Source organism: Sceloporus undulatus, chromosome 2 (genome assembly GCF_019175285.1).
Source record: "Sceloporus undulatus isolate JIND9_A2432 ecotype Alabama chromosome 2, SceUnd_v1.1, whole genome shotgun sequence".
NCBI classification, from domain to species: Eukaryota; Metazoa; Chordata; class Lepidosauria; order Squamata; family Phrynosomatidae; genus Sceloporus; species Sceloporus undulatus.
This window is the reverse complement of record NC_056523.1, coordinates 158,444,953-158,465,199: the sequence shown is the minus strand read 5'-3', so window position 1 is coordinate 158,465,199 and position 20,247 is coordinate 158,444,953. Positions and strand designations below refer to the sequence as shown.

The window sequence follows — 20,247 nt, the reverse complement described above, 5'->3', positions numbered from 1 at the left end:
GAAGCGCTGTAAATTTACACACGCTTGTACATACAATCTTTTGAATTAGACGGTTCCCTGCCCTGGGCTTAAGTCAAAAAGACATGGCACAAAAGGAGAAGGGAGTGGCGGAGGGAAAGGGTAAGAGGTCCAGCAGTTCCTCCTACCTCCGAGGCGGACCAAGGCAGATGGACTTGAGGGAGGGCTTGGCTTCATAATGGATGGTTAATCATCTTCAGGGAAATACATACTCTCAGTAGGATACATATACAGTGCATAGCAATACAGGAAAAGGTTCGATAACACAGCCACCAAAAGAACATCAAATAGTAAGCGACAATTATGCAATGCCTGGGAAGGCTCTCTGAACAGGATGGTTTTTCAACTCCTCGTTTGAAGCTGGTTAAAGAATTGATGGCTCTTGCTTGTGGGGGAAGAAGGTTCCAGGAATGAGGGGCACAGTGAAAGGGGCGAATCCGGAATGGGGCGGAGGAAATCCTGGGCTGAGACAGGAACCCTTGACTACCAGAATGGAGAGCCTGGGGGGGAAGGTGAGGAGAGAGAAAGTCTGATAAGTAAGGATAAGTAATTTATTATATTTTAAAGCATTCAAGCCGTGGATGCTTGAAAACAGGGATTAAAAAATCGGTGGATGGGAGGGCTGACTGTAGTTCTAATGGCCCCTCAGATGGCTGTTCTACACTCTTCCCTCTTTTGGAAACATGTCCCTTTGCCAGCAGGACACAGCATCAATTCTACAGTGGGCCTATCTGCTGGGGTTGGCCCAAGACCCCCCTGGATACCAAAATGGTGAATGCTCAAGTCCCGGTAAATAGAGGGTTGCCATTTCACGTGGTGGGCGTGACTTCCTGCCCCCTGGGGGGCGTGCCCAGTCCCATCCTGCCCCCGCCCCCATTCCAGGTGGCTGCCCACTCTGAGCTCCCAGGGCTGCTGCCTGCCTCTATAGAGTGCTGCCTGTGCAGCTTGTCTGGAGCAGCAGCAGAACGACTGAAACCAGCAGGGCGGGGTCTGCTGCACTGCCCTGCCTCTATGTGCCAGCCCTCTGCTTCCTATTTGGGCATACCCAACACCATCCAAGCAGGGAGGAATTTGCTTCAGGCAGCTGCTCCCTCCCCTTCTCTTTCCCCTCCTTCTCTTCTGCGTTATTCGGGTTTTTTTCTCCTCCTCCTCTCCCTCCTCTTCCTCCTCTCCTTTTTTCTTCCTTTCTTCCCCCCCTCATCTTCTTTTCTTCTCTTTCTTTTCTTCCCTCCTAGCACCCCTCCTCGTCTTCTCAGGGGTCCAGGGCTTCTCAGGCTTTGCCCCCATTAGAAAAGAAAAAGGCTTTGGATCTGTCCCATAAATCCCTCCTAAATTGAGACATACCGGGGAAAAGAGGGGCGAGGGGTTTTGGGGGGGTTGGAGGGGGCAAGGAAAAGGAGGAAGGGGGGAATTGCTAAGAAGGCTTGAGTGGGAAATGTAGTTTGCAGTGGCACAAGGGACTGCCTGTGATCTTGCAAATGCTATGCCGGCTTGGGAGTGGGAAATGTAGTTTGCAGTGGCACAAGGGACTGGCCTGCTGCTTGCAAATGCTAGTGCCTGCTTGGGAGTGGGAAATGTAGTTTTGCAGTGGCACAAGGGACTGCCTGTGATCTGCAAATGCTATGCCTGCGTGGGAGTGGGAAATGTTCTTGTAGAATGGGGGGGGGGGGGGTGTTGGGGCCAGAAAGAGAAGTACATTTCAGCCGTCTGTAGGAATAATGCCAAAATGTCCTCCATTTGGAGCATGCCTAAGAAACATGCATTTATATAACATTTAAAAAATTATCAGTTTTTCAAGTGTCCTCCATTTTTTTAAAAAAGCGTGTCCTACATTTAAAAATGTGGCCCTACATGTCACGGTTTGGAGGTCCTGCCTTATGGCAACCCTAGGTAAATACAATGGCATAATAAAACGGTGTCCCTTATATAAAACTACAGAATCAAGGTTTGCTTTTTGGAATGTATATATTTTTAAAATATGTTCAAGCCGTGGATGCTCAAATCTATGGATTAAAAAATCCATCGATATGGAAGGCTGACTGTACCAGCTCTAAAATGTACAGATTCATGCAGAGGAATATATAACAATAAAATCAGCCCTCTTCCTCCCCATACTCAGGTAGGGCTCATGCCTGTATAGCCCCAAAGTGGTTCCTCCAAAGGGATGGATCTGCTGACCATGGGCTTATCCTTGTTCGTAGGAGCCCTGAGTTTGTTTTCCTCTCCCTACAGTGTGCATGTGTGCATGCATGCATGCACACACATGTAGATGTAGTTATATTCAGTTGTGGGCTGGCTGTTTTGGTGTTGTATGCAAGAGGACATTAGACTTCACAGGCAGGGCTTAAATTATTTTGAGGAATTTAACACCATTTTTATTGGCTATGGGAATGGATTTATAATTTAGCACTCAGAGAGACCATAGGGGTTTCTGTGGCTTTAGAGAAACATTTCCAAATCAGTTACCTTAAGGGATCTTCCTGATCTTAAAAAGAAACTCTTGCTGAGGACTTTGCTAATTACCTCTGTTCCCAGGATGCAATAGGATTGCCCTGTGTGTGGCAGTATTGATTTAGGAGTGGGAACCATGTTCTGGTTTCCAACATCAAAACTGCTTTATTTAGTGGCTACAATAATCTTGGCAAATGTTGTTGAGGTTGTCAGGGTAACGTTTCCTTTGTTCTGGCTCACAAGCTACCATGTGAATTATTTTGTTTTGTTTAGTTTTAGGTCCTGACAAACAGGTTGCAGTTGTGGGTGAGGGTAGGACAGAATTGCAGTTTAAGTAGGAGGAACTATTGTTAAATGGCTTGAAATTGTTAACAGGCCTTGTGCTTGGCCTGGGGCTTTAGATAGCTCTATGCTTATCCTTCCCAATATGCAGCCTCTTATCCAACCTCCTTTGGAGAAATTTTGATTGACTGATTGATTGATTGATTGATTTGCTAAGAGTCCATAATTCTATAATCCCAAATGTCTGGGTAACAGGAAAACAAAATTATCCACATAGAATCATAGGTGCGTTCTGGACGGGCCCTATGGGGCGCCGTCGTTACGCGCGAGGGGCGGCGCTTCCTGATGCACCTTGCCCCTTGCGTGTAACGAGTACGTCAAAATGACAGCACCACATACAGATGGGTGCCGCTATTTTGACATTGTGGACGCGCAGCCTCGGGACGCCATGCGCCGGAAGTGGCACCATGAGTGTGCGCCTCGCGCCTTTCGGCACCTCTTCCAGGGTGCAGGAAGAAGCGCCATTTTGGTTTGGCTGCTGCGGTTCCCGGACCCAGCAACCGGCAGCGGTGCGAGACCGCCCGTTTTGGGCGGTGTGTAACGCGCCTTAGAGTTGGAAGAGACCACAAGGACCATCCAGTCCAAACCCCTGCCATGCACATATATGTGTGTTTTATTTATTTGGCAAGTCTTACATACAGCTTACTTCATTGTGTAATTTGATGGTTTTTAAACATACATTTTTATGTTTTCTTTTATTTCCTTATGTGTCAGAGAGTGGAAAGGATTGGCAGGACAATGTTGGAAACACAGGCCCGTTACAGACAGGCCATATAGTACGCGCAGAGCGCGTACTAGGGTTAGGAAGGGGCGGTGCTTCCGCACCCCCATAACCCTAGTGCGCGCTATGCGCGCACAAAATGGCAGCCGCCGTTCCACACGGCCGTCGCCATGACGACGTCACAACCGCGCCACCTCTATACGGGGCGGCGCGGACGTGATGTTGTCGCTCCGTGCCAGGGCGCTTAGTGCGCCTTTAGCGCGGAGCAGGAAGGAGCTCCGTTTCGGAGCTCCTTCCTGGTTTGCGCCGCTGGGCGCAGCCTTCACATGGCTGCGCCCAGTGGCGCAAAGGAGAAAGGAGCAAAGTGGCCACTTTCTCCTCCTCCCCGCCGCCGCGGGGTGTCCTTGGGGCTTGAAGCCCCAAGGACACCCCTTTCCAGGCTGCGGGGAAGTGGCCTTTTGCCGCTTCCCCGCAGCCCGGAAAGTAGCGGATCGGGGCCTCAGCGGCTGCCGGTCTAGCCACTGAGGCCCCGATACACCACAGAAAGGGGCAGGTGCAGACTGCCCCAAACAGGCGGTCTGTAACCCGCCACAGGATTGTTTAGAACTAGGGAACAGTAATTGGGCAGGCAAGGAAAAGAGTCCTTTATAGCTCTCTCTAGCGGGTTACAGACCGCCGAAAAGCGGCGGCCTGCACCCACCCGTTTCCCCGCCGGATCGGGCCCTCAGCAGTTAGAGTGGCAGCCGCTGAGGCCCTGATCCGCCGCTTTCCAGGCTGTGGGGAAGTGGCAAAATGCCGCTTCCCTGCCGCATGGAAAGGGGTGTCCTTGGGGCTCCAAGCCCAAAGGACACCCCGCGACGGCAGGGAGGAGGAGAAAGGGGCCGTTTGGCCCCTTTCTCCTCTGTGTCGCTGGCCGCAGACGTCTGAAGGCTGCGCCCAGCGACGCAAAGCCAGGAAGGAGCTCTGAAACGGAGCTCCTTCTGGGGTCGCGGAAAGGGCGCCCTAGGCGCCCTGGTGCACCCCCAATATGTCACAACCGCACCGGCTCATTTGGAGGCGGCGCGGTCGTGACGTAGTGATGGTGGCGGTCGTGTGGAACGGCCGCCGCCATTTTCTACGCACAGAGCACGTACTAGGGTTAGGGGCGTCCTTTCAGGACGCCCCTTTCTAACCCTAGTACACGCTCATCACGTACTTTAAGGCCCGTTTGTAATGGGCCTCTGTCTGTTGTGTTTATTATACCCTTTCTTCTGCTGCTGTCTGAATCAGGAGAGAGACTTGTGCAGCTCTCCTGATTTTGTTGAACTCCACTTCCAGCAGTAATGTAGACTTGAATCAATTGACTCGGACTTGACTCAGACTCAAGTCGCCTCAGTTACTTCACTTGGACTCGACTGAGCAATAAATGATGGACTGATTTGACTTGTCTTGAGATTTGTATATTTTTATCAACTGACTTGCTGGTCTAACTCCATCCAGAAATAGCAAATGTATTAGGCAATGGGCTTGAGGCAAGGGTTAAGGTCTACTCTGCAGCCTGTCCTTACTACACATCAGAGGATCCTTTCCCCTCAGGCCCGCTGCCTAACATGTTTGCTGCTCTCCTCTGAGAATATCCCCTCCTAACATTCATTTTAGAAGTGGGACTATTATTAAAGATCCCCTCTTATTGATATGTAGTCATATCAGCACAAACCTTGGATAACCATTTGTGTGTGTGTGTGTGTAATTGAATCAAACACACCCAAAACTACCTGTTATGTAGTCTGGCTGTATATCTTTTTTATTCATTGAGTCTAACTTAGTGGATGAGAGTTAATGCTATATTGTGATGAAGTCACGCCTGTCATCCTACCAAAAGAATTGTTTGTCCCACAGTTTTAGCTTAAATGACCATTTCTTGAAAACAGGCAATGCCACAACCGGTTGTGGTTCTGTACATAATAGCTGTACAAGAGAAGTGCGCAAAATGCAACCCTGGAGCTGTACACAGAATAACCACATCATATTCATTGGGTCACCCTTTGTCTGGCAAAACCTCTAAAATGATGAGCTTACAAGTGTAGGGTAGTTTAAGTTTCCTAAGGCTTCAGCCTTTGCTAGGGAACAAAAAATATTTAAATATCAAAATATCAAAGCCAAGCCTGTTAGAGTTTAGCTTTAAAATTAGCAGAGTAGCAGAAATGCGCTCTGGTCTAATTGTGCTTTCCTAAGAATTGAGATTGATTCCAAAAAACAACACATAGTTTGTAGATTAAAAACAAAAGTTTACTAATGGCATTGTAGTACATTGCTACTACAACAAGTGTAAATCTATATTTATATAAAAGCTATATCCTAATCTAGCTAGTTCAGATTGAGAAAAGAAATCTTTATCTTTCCAAAGAAAGTTGAGAGAGCAGGAAGATGGAGGACAAGGGGTAGAAACTGGTCCCTGGGTTGGCTGCAGTTTCCCACTTCTGCTGTAGAATTATTTTAAAACTAGTGATGAGGGCTACACGAAAGAGTCTGATCTTTTCAGCACTCTGTGGTGTTGGGGAGGCAGCCTATGTTGCTTCTAGTTCATTGGCCTTCAAAGTCTGAACTAATATGGCCCTAGTTTGGACTTTTCTGTGCTGGCTGCTGAATCTATTTCTTTGTAAAACAGATACAGCTTTAGTACTCTTCTCTCCAAAGGAAATGTAACCTGCAAAGGTCGTCCTGAGTGGGTCCTCTCACTTTGGGAAGGAGGAGCAAGGCCCTGAAGGGATGCAAATTGGCACCAGAGTTGACAGTCCAGTATGGGGTGTGATTCTTCTGCTTTTAATAGCTGTACACATGGGAAAAGCTTCATGTACTAACATTGTCCTTCCCAAAGGAATCATATCTGTGATTTCAGAGCCATGTCCCCTTCCCTTTGTGCTAATAAACATAATGAAAGCTGAGTACAGGGAAGAAAGATGACACTGAAAAAACTAGAAGGAGAAGAGGATTTGAGAAAGAACTGGAAAAGCTGTTATCAAGAAATAGGCAAGAAGAATGCTTGCTCTCTCCTGCCATTAAGGAAAGTGTGAAAAAGAAAACAAACACTGGTCTGGGCTGATGTGAGGAGAATTTGTGGGCCTTAAAATGCCTATTAAGAGCTCAAATGTGTCCTTCCTGTCCTGATATGCTAATTGCAATTAGTCCTATTAGGACTAATGGGTCTGAGCAGAGGGCTTTTCTTTTTATACTCACAAGAGAGTATGGAGCAATTCGTGCAGCTTTTCGGTTCAGGAAGGTAAGGCAGGGATCAGTTTGAGTATGAATTAATGATACTTATGGGGGTGGGGTGGTAAATATTAGGCTGACAAATTGCAGGAATGAAACAGAAAAATCTGACATCAAAAATGCTGGTTCCAGTTTCAACCAGGGAGAGGGACTTGGACCATGAGCACAGTATGCTCATGGTCCAAGAACACTGAGAAGTACATTGCTACTACAACAAGTGTACATCTGATTCCCAGCTTGCAGTGGTTACTCTAGACCTCATCACTTTCTTAACCTCCTATGGATAAGTATAGCTACTAGAAATGTTTGTCTGTATATTCCTGAGAAATATTGGGGAAGATCTATAACTCATGCTATGCATGTAGAAGGTCTCGAGTATAATTCCTGGCAGGGCTAACAAGAGAGAGAAAAACCTTACCTAGAACTTTGTGGGGCTTTTGCAATGTAATCAGTACAAAGATAGATTGGCCAATGGTCTGACTCTGTACTTCAGCTTCATGTTGATCTATCCTTTCGGATGGCTGTCTGAGTCATTTGCGACTCGACGTTCATGCCAAAGGGAAACCTTTACCCCCCCCCCTTTTTTTTTTATAGCTTTGTGCAGATAGGGATGTGTGCACCTGTCTGTTTCAGCAACTTCTCCCTTTCCCCACCTCTAAAACTGCCTGTGATACTTTCCTGCAGGTAATATTTCTTCTCTATCAAAAACCCCTTTTAGGGTGTGTACATCTTTTTTAATGGTGCACATTTCTACATGACTGGGCTTATTCTGACGCCCCGTGTTAATATATGGAAGACATTATTTCCTATCCTGTTGTTGACATAATAAAAAATACAATACCTAGCTTGTTCAAATCATTTTTCATCCTCATCCATGATCACAGCAATACTTACAATAACCCTGTCACTTAGGTCAGTATTACTATCCTCATATTGCACACCAGAGGCTGAAATGGCATGGCTTAACAGTGAGCTAATGGTAGACACCAGATTTCAACTGGGAGAGTTCCTGGCTCATGCCCGGTCTCTGCCACTATGCTGTATTTGAAAGTCTTGAAACTTATACTTTGAATAGATTTTTACATGTATTCTGTGATACATGCCACAGTTTGTAACCCTATTTTGTATAACTGAAATATTTGCTTATTCTTCCTCTGTTTACCACTATTTCTATTTTCTTCCCCTTATAACCTTGTTATTGATTTAGATCAGAATATACAGACTTTTCAAGAGCTGTATCTAGTGTTGGCAGGAGATCTGAGGCCAAGGCTTAACGCACATATGGACACACCTATAGAATGGGAGGGGAGGCTTTAACCTTGCTGAAGTTCCACTGATCCTGAAGTAAGGCCAACTCCCTTTTCTGTGATCTTGATCTGGACTGTTGCCTTGGGTTACAGGAAAGAAGGATGAGGTGTTAGCTTCCCCTGCCCCAGCACCCCCAGCTGGGATCGCTACTTTTTCATCACCGTTAGTAGCACAGAAGCAATGAGTATGATTAGCTCTATTGAGTGTGTGTGTGTGTAGGGATCTGGGGCATACAGAGCCATGTATTGTTCACCCCTGAAATACTGACTGGAAGCTTCCTGGAACCAGGGCATATTCTCCCATACTTTGTAAGTAACATGTAGTGTTGCTGCTGCTGTTGTTTTTGCTATTACATCAAATTGTCTAGATTTGAATGTGTTTGCATAATTTCCATACTTAATGTGGCTTGTACAATTCTGGAATGCCTCTAACTGCAGGGTGCACATTCATTTTCCTTGTCTTCTCATGAAGTAGGAGAAATTGCCCATCTGTTAAGGTAGGAATCTTGAATTAACACAAAACAGTTATGAAACTGCATAAATACATACTTAGATCTACTACGTTGAGTGCCAGCATGGTGTAATGCCCCATGCCGCGCGGCCCTCCTCTTCCTCCTTTGCGTGGTGGAGGAGGAGGAGGAGGAGGCAGCAGGACTGGGCTGGGGCCAGTCCTGCTGCCTCCGTGGGCCGCATCTGGCCCGCGGGCCGGGGGTTGCCGACCCCTGGTGTAATGGTTTGAGCATTGGACTATGATTCTGGGGACGAGGGTTTGAATCCCAGCTTGGCCATGTAAACCTACTGGTGACCTCTCTCAGTCTCAGAGGATGGCAATGGCAAACTCCCTCTGAAGACGCTTGCCAAGAAAACGCCATGATAGGTTTGCTTCAGGGTTAGTATAAGTAGGGAACTACTTGAAAGTACACAACAACAACAATGGTGAGTGCACATTTAGACTATCATTTTTATTCATGAATAAAATGGAAAAATATAAAAGGACTCTTATGGCATACAGGCAGTAACTGTAATAAAAACCATAAGTAGTTTGATGTGATACTGTGAATTTTTCATACAGCCTTTAAGTGATCTCAGTGGTCTACACAGAAATAGAATAACCTAGCTTTTTCCACCACAACATACTGACCTGAAACTCATCATCATGGGATTTGTTGAATACCACTGGTGTAAATGGGTTTAAAAATTGGAACTAAACATATTTAGTAAAGGATAAAGGCATCTCTCAAGTGTAGTCCTGGAGGACAGTATCCTATTTTGATGTTGTTGTTGTGTGTGTGCAACTCCTTTTTAACTTATGGTAACCTTAAGGTGAACCCGTATAGGGGTTTTCTTGGCAAGATTTGTTCAAAGAGTGTTTGCCATTGTCTGAGGCTGAAAGAGTGTGATTTGCTCAACATCACCCAGTGGGTTTCCGTGGTTGAACTGTGGGATTTAAAACTTGCTATTCAGAATCCTTGTCCAGCACTCAGACCACTACACCATGCTGGCTGTGTGTCTTGCTTAGATTATCTCTTAGCATTAAGTTGCTGAAAGTTGTGAGTGATGATAATTAGTGTCCTGCTTTATGTATTGTCTGAATAATCCCAGATTGGCTCTAATTGTTGGCAGAACCTTCTAGGCTACATAGATTTTTCACCTAGCCCAGCAAGACATGTATTTAAATTGGTACCTATTCAATGTTACCTGCAATTTCTATAACTTTCTTTGCTGAAGTATACAGCTGATAATGGCCCAGCCCTGACAGTTCTCTACAAATTTCCACCATCATACTTACTGCCAAGATCACATCTCTGTAAAATGTGTGGCACTTCCAGCAATAATGCTCAAAACGTCAGCACAGTGGCTCCTCTCCATTAAATATTAATGGGATAAGGGTTGACACCATCTGCAGCAAAAGAGTATAAATTGCCAAACTGCGTTTTCCCCCCATCCTCTTCTCCTTCCTCCTTGCCCTCTTCTTTTTATTCTATCTCTTTCTCCCCTCCTTCAAAGTCTTGCTACCAGCCCATTACATTGTGTTAGGGCATCTGTAGCAGAGCCCCTTGTAGCTAGCCCTGACTGGGTCTCTAGCAATGGGCTTGCTGTGGGGCAAGAGGTGCAACAGTTGTTCTGAGAGAAGCTCACTTACTTACACAGGTATCTGGTGACTGTCCCTTTGGGTGAGAGACAGAATGGGAGCATGTCAGGGCGAGATGGCGGCTGCTGCTGTTGCTGCTGCTGCTGCTGCTGCTGTTGTACAGGTTCTTTCTCTGCTCTGGTGATGCTCTGCTAGCCTATGTACGTCTGCTCTGGCTAGGATTCTGCCTGAATCAGGAGCCAAAGGTGCTTTTGATTGCTCTGTTCCTCCAGGAGTTAAATCTCCCAGTGGCACTTCTCCCTCTCTGAGTCTGTGCAGCTGGAGCCTTGCCTGTTCTGTGGCTGCATGTGCTGTGGCGAAATTCCCAGTTGCTGCTCTGGATACCAGTTGTGCCAGTGAAGAATGTGCTGGCTCAGCGAATCGGTCAGAAGAGTGTGAGGAGATGAGAGGGAGAGGAAGAAGGAAGGAGGGAGAGATTGTGCCCCCAAGCATCCTCTCTGCCTGTTTCATCTTCATCTTTGCCTCGCTGCCTACCGTGATCTCCTTGACTCTTCTGTTTTGCAGATATAGAGGGGAATAAGGACGGCATCATGTCCGGCAACAAGGAATGGGCCACGCTCAGCCCAGAGGAGTTCACCCAGCTGCAGAAGTACATTGACTGTAAGTTATCCTTCTCCCCTCCCTTCTGTCTCTCTAGACTGATCACACTGTCTGATATGGAAAAGAGTCTGGTGTTTCCCTTGGAAGTGATATCAGTATGGTGGGGAAGTTTGAATTTTGAAAAGGGGTCACTGTCCAAAATCAGAGGTCATTGTGGAATAGCACCACACCAAAGTTCACAATTAATTGACCTGATTTGTTGAGGTGAATGGGAGGAGCACAAGCAGCCACTCTTGTGCCAATAATCCAGGTGAGGTTCATAAAATAACAAGGAGCTTCTTTTGCATTACTCCTTGTCCATCAGTCTCCTGCCCCACCCAGTGATGTCAGCTTTGTATCCTGTGTGGCAGTCAGAAATCTTTACTAAGTGTCTGCAGAAAAAGCCTGAGGGAAGAAGTCAGGTTTGTGAGTGGGCTTGCTGTGTATGAGATTCTCTGGGTGGCTGCACTAGTCTGCAGATATGCTAGGCTTAAAAAGATAGTTCTAGATTTCTGCTTCCTCCAGACTGAAGTTATTGGCCCAATCATCTTAAAAATGAGCATGAGTAAACATGGCAGTTGGACATTAAATCTCATTATGCCTTAAATTCTGTACCATCTCAATGCAACTGTTGAATAATATGTGTCAGATTTGGTGTTCTCCTTCAGCCCACTAGTACCTATGGCTCTTTTCAACATGGAAGGGAATTGCTGAGTTTTGATCCCTTGCTGACTTAAGCGTTTTACCTATCACTATATATTTAAGGCAATGGCATGTGCTAGGAATCCTGAATTGAATAGTTAACTCTATATCCAATCTTTGCCTTAACAGACAGTAGCAAGAAGGTACAGGATGTGCTGCAGGAATTTTATGGAGAGGGTACATTGTCCCAACACCTGCAAGGAGATGTAAGTACATCTCTCTTATTCTTCCCCTTTCATTTTTTTTACCTTGTTCTACCTTTTGGGGAGTAGCTCATTTCAGGAAATGAATTTGCCTCAAATGTTTATGTAGACAAGGTGACCTTGCAAAGCAATATTCCTTCCCCACAAATCCCTGTGCACCACTTCCAGGCACACCCTTTCCATCTCTCTCCTCTGTCTGATAGAATCATAGAATTGGAGGGTGCCTTGAAGGCCATCTAACCCAACCCTTTGCTAAGTGCAAGAAATCCAGAGCTAGAGCTTCCCACCAGATGGCTCTTTGGTCCTGTTTGAAGACTTTGAGTGAGGGAGAGTACCCTATAATCTGTTCTGTTATGAAGCTGCTTTTATTGCTAAAAAGCTCCTCCTAATGCTCAATTGAAATCTAGGCTGTTGTAACTTATATCTAGTAGTCGTGATCTCTGGGGCAGAAGAAAACAAAGCACTGTGTTAATGCCATTCAGGTGTTTTTAAAGATTATTATCATGTTCCCTCTAAGGCAGTGGTTCCCAACCTTTCTAATGCCGCAACCCTTTAATACAGTTCCTCGTGTTGTGGCAACCCCCAACCATACAATTATTTTCATTGCTACATGCAAATATGTGTTTTCTGATGGTCTTAGGCAACCCCTGTGAAAGGGTCGTTCAACCCCCAAAGGGGTCTCGACCCACAGCTTGGGAACCACTGCTCTAAGGAATTTGTGCTCCAGGCTGACTGGAATTCTTCCATCCTTCCCTCATAGGATTTAATTTTCCAGAACATGGTCCTATTTCTTGTTCTCTCTCTAAATCTATTTTGTCTGTATCCTTCCTAAAGTGTGGCTTTCAGAACTGGAGACAGTACTATAGAAGTGATTGGACTAGTGCAGAATAAAGTGTGTTGGCTTATTGTGCACCATTAACTCCTTCAAGCTTTGGAAATTATGTCTTGTTAATGCAGCCTAAAATTGTCTTAGCCTTTTTTTTTTTTGCAGCTGTATCATGGTTAGCTTGTAATTGACTATAAGATTTTTTACTTTACCTATAGAGCTGCCAAGCCAGGTATATTTCATCTTTCATTTGTGCTTTTGATCTTTCCACCTGTTTATAGAACTTTGCCTTGGTCTTCTACTGAATTTAATTATATTAGTTAAAGCCCAGTTTTCCAGTTTATCAAGGTCATGTTGAATTTTATTCATGTTCTCTGAGGCATTAACTGTTCTTCACAGTTTTATGTCATCTACAGGATTTTCACCTCCCATTTATTTACACAACTGATTTTTAAAAACAGTACTAATCCTGTACATCCCTCTCAGGCCTCCTTCAGTTCCCTCAGTTACCACTAACTACTCATTGAGTACACCTTTCAAAACAAATGTAAAATGTCACCAATCCATGTTATCATCTAGCTGGCATTCAGGTAGATTATTGACCAAAATATAATGGGGTACTTTATCATATGTTTCAATGAAATTTTGATAAATTATATCCTGTCTCCTGTCTTTCTTACGATATCCTGACAATCCAAAGTGCCCCTGCAGCTTCTCTTAAAAATGCTCTACATACCCAAAGTATTCCTCCATATTTTTTGTTTCTTGTTAATCTGTGTGATGACTCCTCCCTTTTCCATTTCCATCAGTCCTAATCCCATGGCCACCAAGCAGTTGAGAAAAGAAAAACCCTTTTCTCTTTCAGATCCCCCAATTCAAAAAATCTAACAGTGAAGTGGCCAAGTTTTCTCTAAATCAAAACTCTGACTTGTGTCACAGTGGACTGGATGAACCAGGCACAGTGTTTACTCTTATTTCTCTTCTCTTTGGCTTGCTCTGCCAATGCCAGTCAATAGACTTTGAGGGCTTCAAGCTCTTCTTGAAAACCTACTTGGAGGCAGAGGAGATCTCCGATGAACTTTGCTGCCACCTCTTCATGTCTTTTCAGACTACAGCAGGACAAGCCACAACAGAGCCAGGTATGTAATCTGGCAAAGAGATATACATTTGAAACACTGTTAGACACAAAATATTGACTTTCTTTCATCCTGTGAAGGACTAATGCTGAGATGAGATTTTTAATCTTTTTTTTAAAGAACTAAAGCTGCTGCTATACCATAGAATTCATGCAGTTTGATACAATGTTAGCTGCCATTGCTCTGGCATGGTTTGTGAATTCTGAATTTTGTAGTTTTGTGAGATATTTACCCTTCTCTGTCAGAGTTCTGGTGCCACAACAAACAACAAATCCCTGGATTCCATAGGATGGAACTATGACAGTTACAGTGGTATCAAACTGCATTAATTCTTCAGTATGGCAGCAGCCTGGATCTATAGAAATTGGAAACAAAAGCGCTACTGAGTATCTCTATGGACAGCCCTTCAATAAAGAATTGTTGACAGATCTTAACACAACACTCTCTTTGTGTTTCAGCCAGTGGTTTTGTTTGCATCAATGATGTTTCTTGTTACTTCTCACTGCTGGAAGGTGGACGACCAGAAGACAAGCTAGAATGTAAGTACCACAGAAAATCAAGACAATAAAAGGCTCCCAAAAACCTCAGTTCAGATCCAGATTTGGTGGGCAGGGAAGTTAATGTCGATAAGAGATAATTATTATTGGATGGTTTTTGTATCTTGAGGACAGATACATCTTCATCTGTATCCTGCTTTCTTAGTTTTGTGTTCCTTCAAGTCATTTCTGACTTATGGCTACCCTAAGAGAAATCTATCATGGGGTTTTCTTGGCAAGATTTGTTCAGAGATTTATCTTGGGCCTCCTCTGTGGCTGAGAGCATGTGACTTGCCCAAGTTCATCCAGTGGGCTTTATAGCTCAGCTGGGAATCAAACCATTGTCTCCAGCATTGTAGTCCAATATTCAAACCACTATGCCACATCCTGCTTTGTTGTTTGTTGTTATTGTGTACCCTCAAGTCATTTCTAACTTATGGCAACCCTAAACTGAGCCTATCGTACAGTTTTCTTGGCATGTTTCTTCAGAGGGGGTTTGCCATCTGAGGTTGAGAGAGTGTGACTTGCCCAAGGTCAACCAATGGGTTAACATGGCAGAGCTGGGATTTGAACCCTGGTCTCCCAGCATCCCAGTCCAGTGTTCAAACCACTATACCATACTGACCCTCCTGCATCCTGCTGCCATTAGATATTAAGATGTATCTTGTTCCCGAACTGAGTATAATTCCAGGCCTCTCACTGACGTGCATTAATGCTATAGCATAAGCTTTCTTGATGGTAAATGATGCAGCAGATGGTTCACAGCAGAGAAGCATTCCAGTCCTTTCATCGATCGGGTCCAACATCCCCTCACAGCCAATGGTAGAATTAGGTCCCCAAACAAATTCTAGCCAGACTTACCTCTTGGCCAGCAATCAAATCAAATCCAAGTAGCTGACATATATAGCGAGATGTTAGGGTGGAGTGAAACCCACCCCACATTGAAGCTGATGAAATATGGGCTCACAAAGTTTATAGATTGCAGAAGTAAATAAAGAAAATTAAAGTGATCAACCATGACCTGTCTCCCCCCAATAGCTATGAGAACTGTGCAAGCAAGCTTGCAACAGAAGAAGAAAAAAGAATCACTCCCCGATTCATTCCCAGCCTTTTCATGTTTTCCCAGCCTCAAACTGCAAAGCAAATATAAAAAGTATTCAGCAAGGTCATTAATACAAGTGAACTGTTTCATGCCACTGAAAAGCTCTTAACATGTGGCAATGATGGTAACAGGGACTGCAAAATCTATTTGCCTGGCAGGTAGAGGCCCAGTTTACTACAGAATGTCTCTGTCATGCCCAATTCATTCCCTTTCTCTCTCTTTTTCCTATCTTTCATGCACACACACACTCCAAATCTTACACTCATAAAACACTTCAGCATCCCCTGAATCACCCCCAGAATGTGTGTTTGCATTTGTATTTATTATTTTGGTAAATGGCTAGACCACTTCTTTATGCAAAATGTTCTTTGTGATATGCCCACTCTGACATGCCCTGAGAAGGTGCATTCATCCGCCATTCTTTGATAAAATATATACCTACATTCTTCTCCTCACATTCTTTATTCATCATAAATTGCTCTAGCATTCTGGATTTTCTGAAGACCTTTTAGGCTGTAACTGCCATTTCTTAAACTGACTGTTGTACGTTTAATCTTGTCTTAACTTTTGTATGTTGTAGATTTTTAACAATATGTTTTTTAGTTTGTTATAAGTTGCTTGGAATCCCAAACTGGGGAAAAGGCAAGCTAGAAATAATCATAATCATGCAATTTTTCCATAATAATAAGGCTAAGCAAGAAGTTCACGTGAAATGGGGCCTTTCTTTGGTTTCCTGGACCAGGAGGACTGTGGGAGAGTTGTGTGTTCTTGCTGGTCTCTTATCCTGGAACAACCATGTCTGATCTTCTTTTTCCTCCCACAGTCACCTTTAAGCTCTATGACAAGGATGGGAATGGCCTTCTTGACAGTTCAGTGAGTATCACGAGACCTGAAAAAGCTAACTAGATTGAGCCTCTAGATCCCCATCTCTTCAGTCCTTTCCTCTTCTCAGTTTTAAGCAGAAGAACTAGCTCATTTCCTCCAGCACCCAATAACACAGATAGTGTGTGCGTAACACACACCCAGGTATGGCACCTAACATTCACTGGGACCATTCTTGTGCATTATATCCCATGGCAGTGATGTGGATATGCTTTACTCCAGATACTGTTGGGCTGTGAGTCCTGTCATCCATGACCACTGGCTGTGCTGAGTTGCAGTCCAACAAAATCTGAAGGGCCATACATTCTCTACCACTGTTCTATGGCTCTGTCCCCCATTATTCTTCACTTGATGACACTGCAAATCTACTGATTACCTTTCCTCACAACTTTGCCTTCTAGACTTCCAAGAGATCACTTTTGTGTGACCCAGGCACCAAAACATTGATTTCCAGCATTTCCCCTTTCCTGTTTTATGTCACTGAGAGACAATGGCATTACCCATTTGGCAGTATGCTTCCATCCTTGTTATGATTGCTGTCATATCACTGGTGCCTTATTTGGAAGAGGATTTGACACACAGGACGGAACATAGCCTTTCATTATCTCTTTTCAAAGTTGTGTTGTGGGTGTGCTCTCCTGCCATAACTGAACCAGTATCAGAGGCCATACCATACCCCACCCCACCCCATGTGCACTGCTGGTTTGCTGTTTAAGATGGCCCTTAGCATAGCTCCTATACCTTTAACAGCTGTATAACAGGAAGGAAATGAGCCAGCAAAGCTTTTCTCCATCTGGTGTATCTTCCGCCAGAATGAAGATATTAATTCTGTTTTGACCATGCTGAGATGGCTTCTCCTCTGCACTCTTTTGTTTTTTCTCAGTTTGGTGATATGGGGACCTCTATAGTTAAAATGAAGCTCTGACTCGTAAATGTATTTCTCTTAGATGCTTACATGCTTGGCCCTTTTTATTTAAGGATCCCCCTTTGCTTTCAGTGCTGACCTCAAACTGTTCTTCTGCAGGAGGTGGATCGCATAATCACACAGATGATGCGTGTAGCTGAATATTTGGAGTGGGATGTCTCTGAGCTTAAACCGGTAAGTGCAAAATATTTGCAGTAGACCCATTTCCTCCCCTCACATGCACATACGGTCACACCTCGCATATGCTGCTATGGAGTGTTGGATTATACAAACTGGATAAGATGTTAGTTTCAGCGCCAGAACTTGGAAGAGTTGCTTTTCCAAGCTCTCTTTAGTGCTGATGATTTAACCAGCACTAGGCAGGGAAGGGAGAAGAATAGTGTGCATTTCTGACGTTTGCATTTCTGAGAGTAAACAAGGAAAATTGGAAAGGGAGGAACTGGAAGTAAATGGGCTAGGAACCATTCATGTGTAAAACCTGTATTTTGTTGATCAGGTTACCATCATACAGTGGTCATTCCCTTTTCTGTATGTGCTGTTGTCATTTTGCAAGAGCTAGAGTGGCTGAGAGAGTAAGCCCTCATTTCTCCCCTTTTTCCCAGCCCCAGACTCAACATGCTTTGATGTTGCAAAAATTCTGTAGTTGATTTTTTTTCCCTGCAAGAGAATGGTAGATGCTAGATGGGCATGAAGAGTGAGTTCTGTCACATGCTACAACTAATTATGGATTCATTGGCACACAGTGGCCCTTTGGTATTCGCTGGGGTTTGGTTCCATGACTCCCCATTGATACCAAAATCCATGGATGCTCAAGTCTCATTACATACAGTGGCACAGTAAAATGGTGTCTCATATATAAAATGGCAAAATCAAGGTTTGCTTTTTGGAATTTTTACATACTTTTAATATTTTCAAACCATGGATGATTGAATCCATGGATAAAGAATCCGTGGATATGAAAGGCCTACTGTACATGGATCCTTTTCTTCTTAGAATGGTCAGGGAGGAGGATGTGAGTTGCACACTAAATTAGATCAAATGGAATGGAGCTAGCCCTGATGTTGGTCCACTCTGAAGTACTCTTCTTTGATCTTTAACTCAGATCCTGCAGGAGATGATGCGAGAGATTGACTACGATGGCAGTGGCACAGTGTCTCTGTCTGAGTGGCTCCGTGGTGGAGCTACCACTGTCCCTCTCCTGGTGCTGCTTGGGCTGGAGGCTGTAAGTATATGAGGGTCTGGGTGGAAGGGTGGGATGGAGAGAGGTGGCCTGAGATTAAAAGATAGGCATGGTCTATCTGTCATTCTCATTCCATGCATAATATTCAGTCCTTGTTTCTTGTTACTATAGTGTTGCTGAAGCCTGAAAAGTTTCTTTTTTAAAAACAAAACTGTAGTTCACAGATTCCTTCAACCTGCCTGGCCAGTAGCCATGTAGGCTGGAGGATTATGCGAGTTATAGTAATAAATAAATAAATAAATAAAAATAGAAAGAAATTCTTGGTGGCCGGGGGGGGGGGGGGGGGATTATCTGGAAACTTTCTCAGGCTCTGACAAAAGCATGGTATAGGACCAAGGAATGCTTCTCAGTCTCAGATGGAAAGGAATCAGTTTGATTATACCTGTCCATACTGCTACTGTCTTTGAATAAAAGCTCAAATCTAGTGGGACTGGGAAGAAGCTCAGGGTGAACTATCACCATCACATCCAAACTCTGCTGACCAGGATAAAAAGTGACTGTGTAGTGGTTTCTCATCCCAGCTGCATGTCACATCTTAGCAGGTCATTATTTTCAATTCCATGATCCTAAAATCAGTGAAGAGGGAAACTAGCTACACTAGCAGGCCGATGTCATTCCTAAGTGGGATTAGGAGGATGTATCCCCTCCATATTCAAAATCCCATGGGAAATGCTTTGCCCTGTGACCATAATGTCCCATTTTGGGCCCTGACACTTGCTGCTGCCACTACTAACACCACCATGGCAGCTTTCCATAGGCAAGACTGTACTGTTGGGTTGTACACAGCCTGCCCTCCCAACACCTGCCCCACCACCTCAGCAGCAGGAGGCACTGTCATAAAACTGAATAGAGGGTTTTGAAGTGCTTTGGAAAATTACTTTTGAGATTGCAGTTCCTTGAATCCTATGAGTTGTCATCCTCCCCAAAGTAATGCTTCCAAATGCTTGCTCTGTTTGGAAAGTGATTTTGTCAAGGCCAGACTAACATATTGCCCCTAAATGCAGCTGTAAAGTAATGCAGTTCATTTCTATGGTGCACTTTTCTCCATAGCATTTATATCACTCTAGGGGAAAGCAAGTGTTTCAGCTTCTCCATTCTGAGGAGCTTGAATAAATGTTTCCTTTCACGTCTTATCCTAAGGAGCTAAAGATGTGGTGTCTTACATGAATGGTTTTAAGTTAAATGTTATGAGATTATTATTTCTAGGGCATGGGCAACCTTTCTGCAGAATTGTGACTCACCGAGGCCCTCTCTTGTTCAAGAGGTCCAATATCTTTCGCTCCCTCCAGACACCAAACCTATCTCTCCCAGGCAACGTTGTCTTGACTCCTGTTTTTCTCCCTTACCTCAGACCATGAAGGATGATGGGCAGCACCTCTGGCGCCTGAAGCACTTTAACCGCCCAGTTTACTGCAATGTGTGTGAGACACTGCTGCTGGGGCTACGCAAGCAGGGGCTGCGCTGCACTTGTGAGTGAATCACTCTGTCCTTGGGATGCAAATGGGGAGAGCAACAGGCCATCTGTATTTCCCTTTTTTTCTGCTGGCAAAGTATACATCCAGCCTTAAAATTAACAAGAGGCTTTGGGAATTCTGCATTTATAAATGAAGAAATGGGGGGGGGGGGGAGGAGCAGTTGTTTTCTTTCAATCACCACCTTCTTTGGAAGGATCTTCTGAGATACTTTAGAGTTTCTTATATTACACTGACCCCCTGTTGCTTTGTACCTCTTTCTCTGTTCCTTCATCTAACATCTAGGAGGTGCAGATGCTTAGATAGGTGTTTTGAGAGCTATCAACCAAATCCTCTGAAGGGCCAAAGGTAGCCCCATCCCCCCAGTCTGGTATATAAGACATTGGAATTATATATCATTCATT

The 20,247-nt window shown here is 44.4% G+C and overlaps 1 protein-coding gene across 4 annotated transcripts in view; it reads left to right on the top strand.

The window, feature by feature from the left end:
• DGKA (diacylglycerol kinase alpha) overlaps positions 1-20,247 on the top strand; it is a 75,348-nt gene that overhangs the window by 25,854 nt on the left and 29,247 nt on the right. For 2 of the 4 annotated variants that reach the window (XM_042449494.1, XR_006101941.1), the window contains 8 exons: positions 10,745-10,840; positions 11,651-11,727; positions 13,560-13,689; positions 14,145-14,225; positions 16,148-16,197; positions 17,231-17,305; positions 18,234-18,353; positions 19,723-19,840. In XM_042449494.1, coding sequence (XP_042305428.1) covers positions 10,771-10,840; positions 11,651-11,727; positions 13,560-13,689; positions 14,145-14,225; positions 16,148-16,197; positions 17,231-17,305; positions 18,234-18,353; positions 19,723-19,840 — 721 coding nt within the window. In that variant the 5' untranslated portion in view covers positions 10,745-10,770. Of the gene's footprint in view, positions 1-10,160; positions 10,240-10,406; positions 10,426-10,744; positions 10,841-11,650; positions 11,728-13,559; positions 13,690-14,144; positions 14,226-16,147; positions 16,198-17,230; positions 17,306-18,233; positions 18,354-19,722; positions 19,841-20,247 lie in introns of those variants that run through there. The other 2 variants (XM_042449493.1, XM_042449495.1) reach the window with 2 other exon arrangements.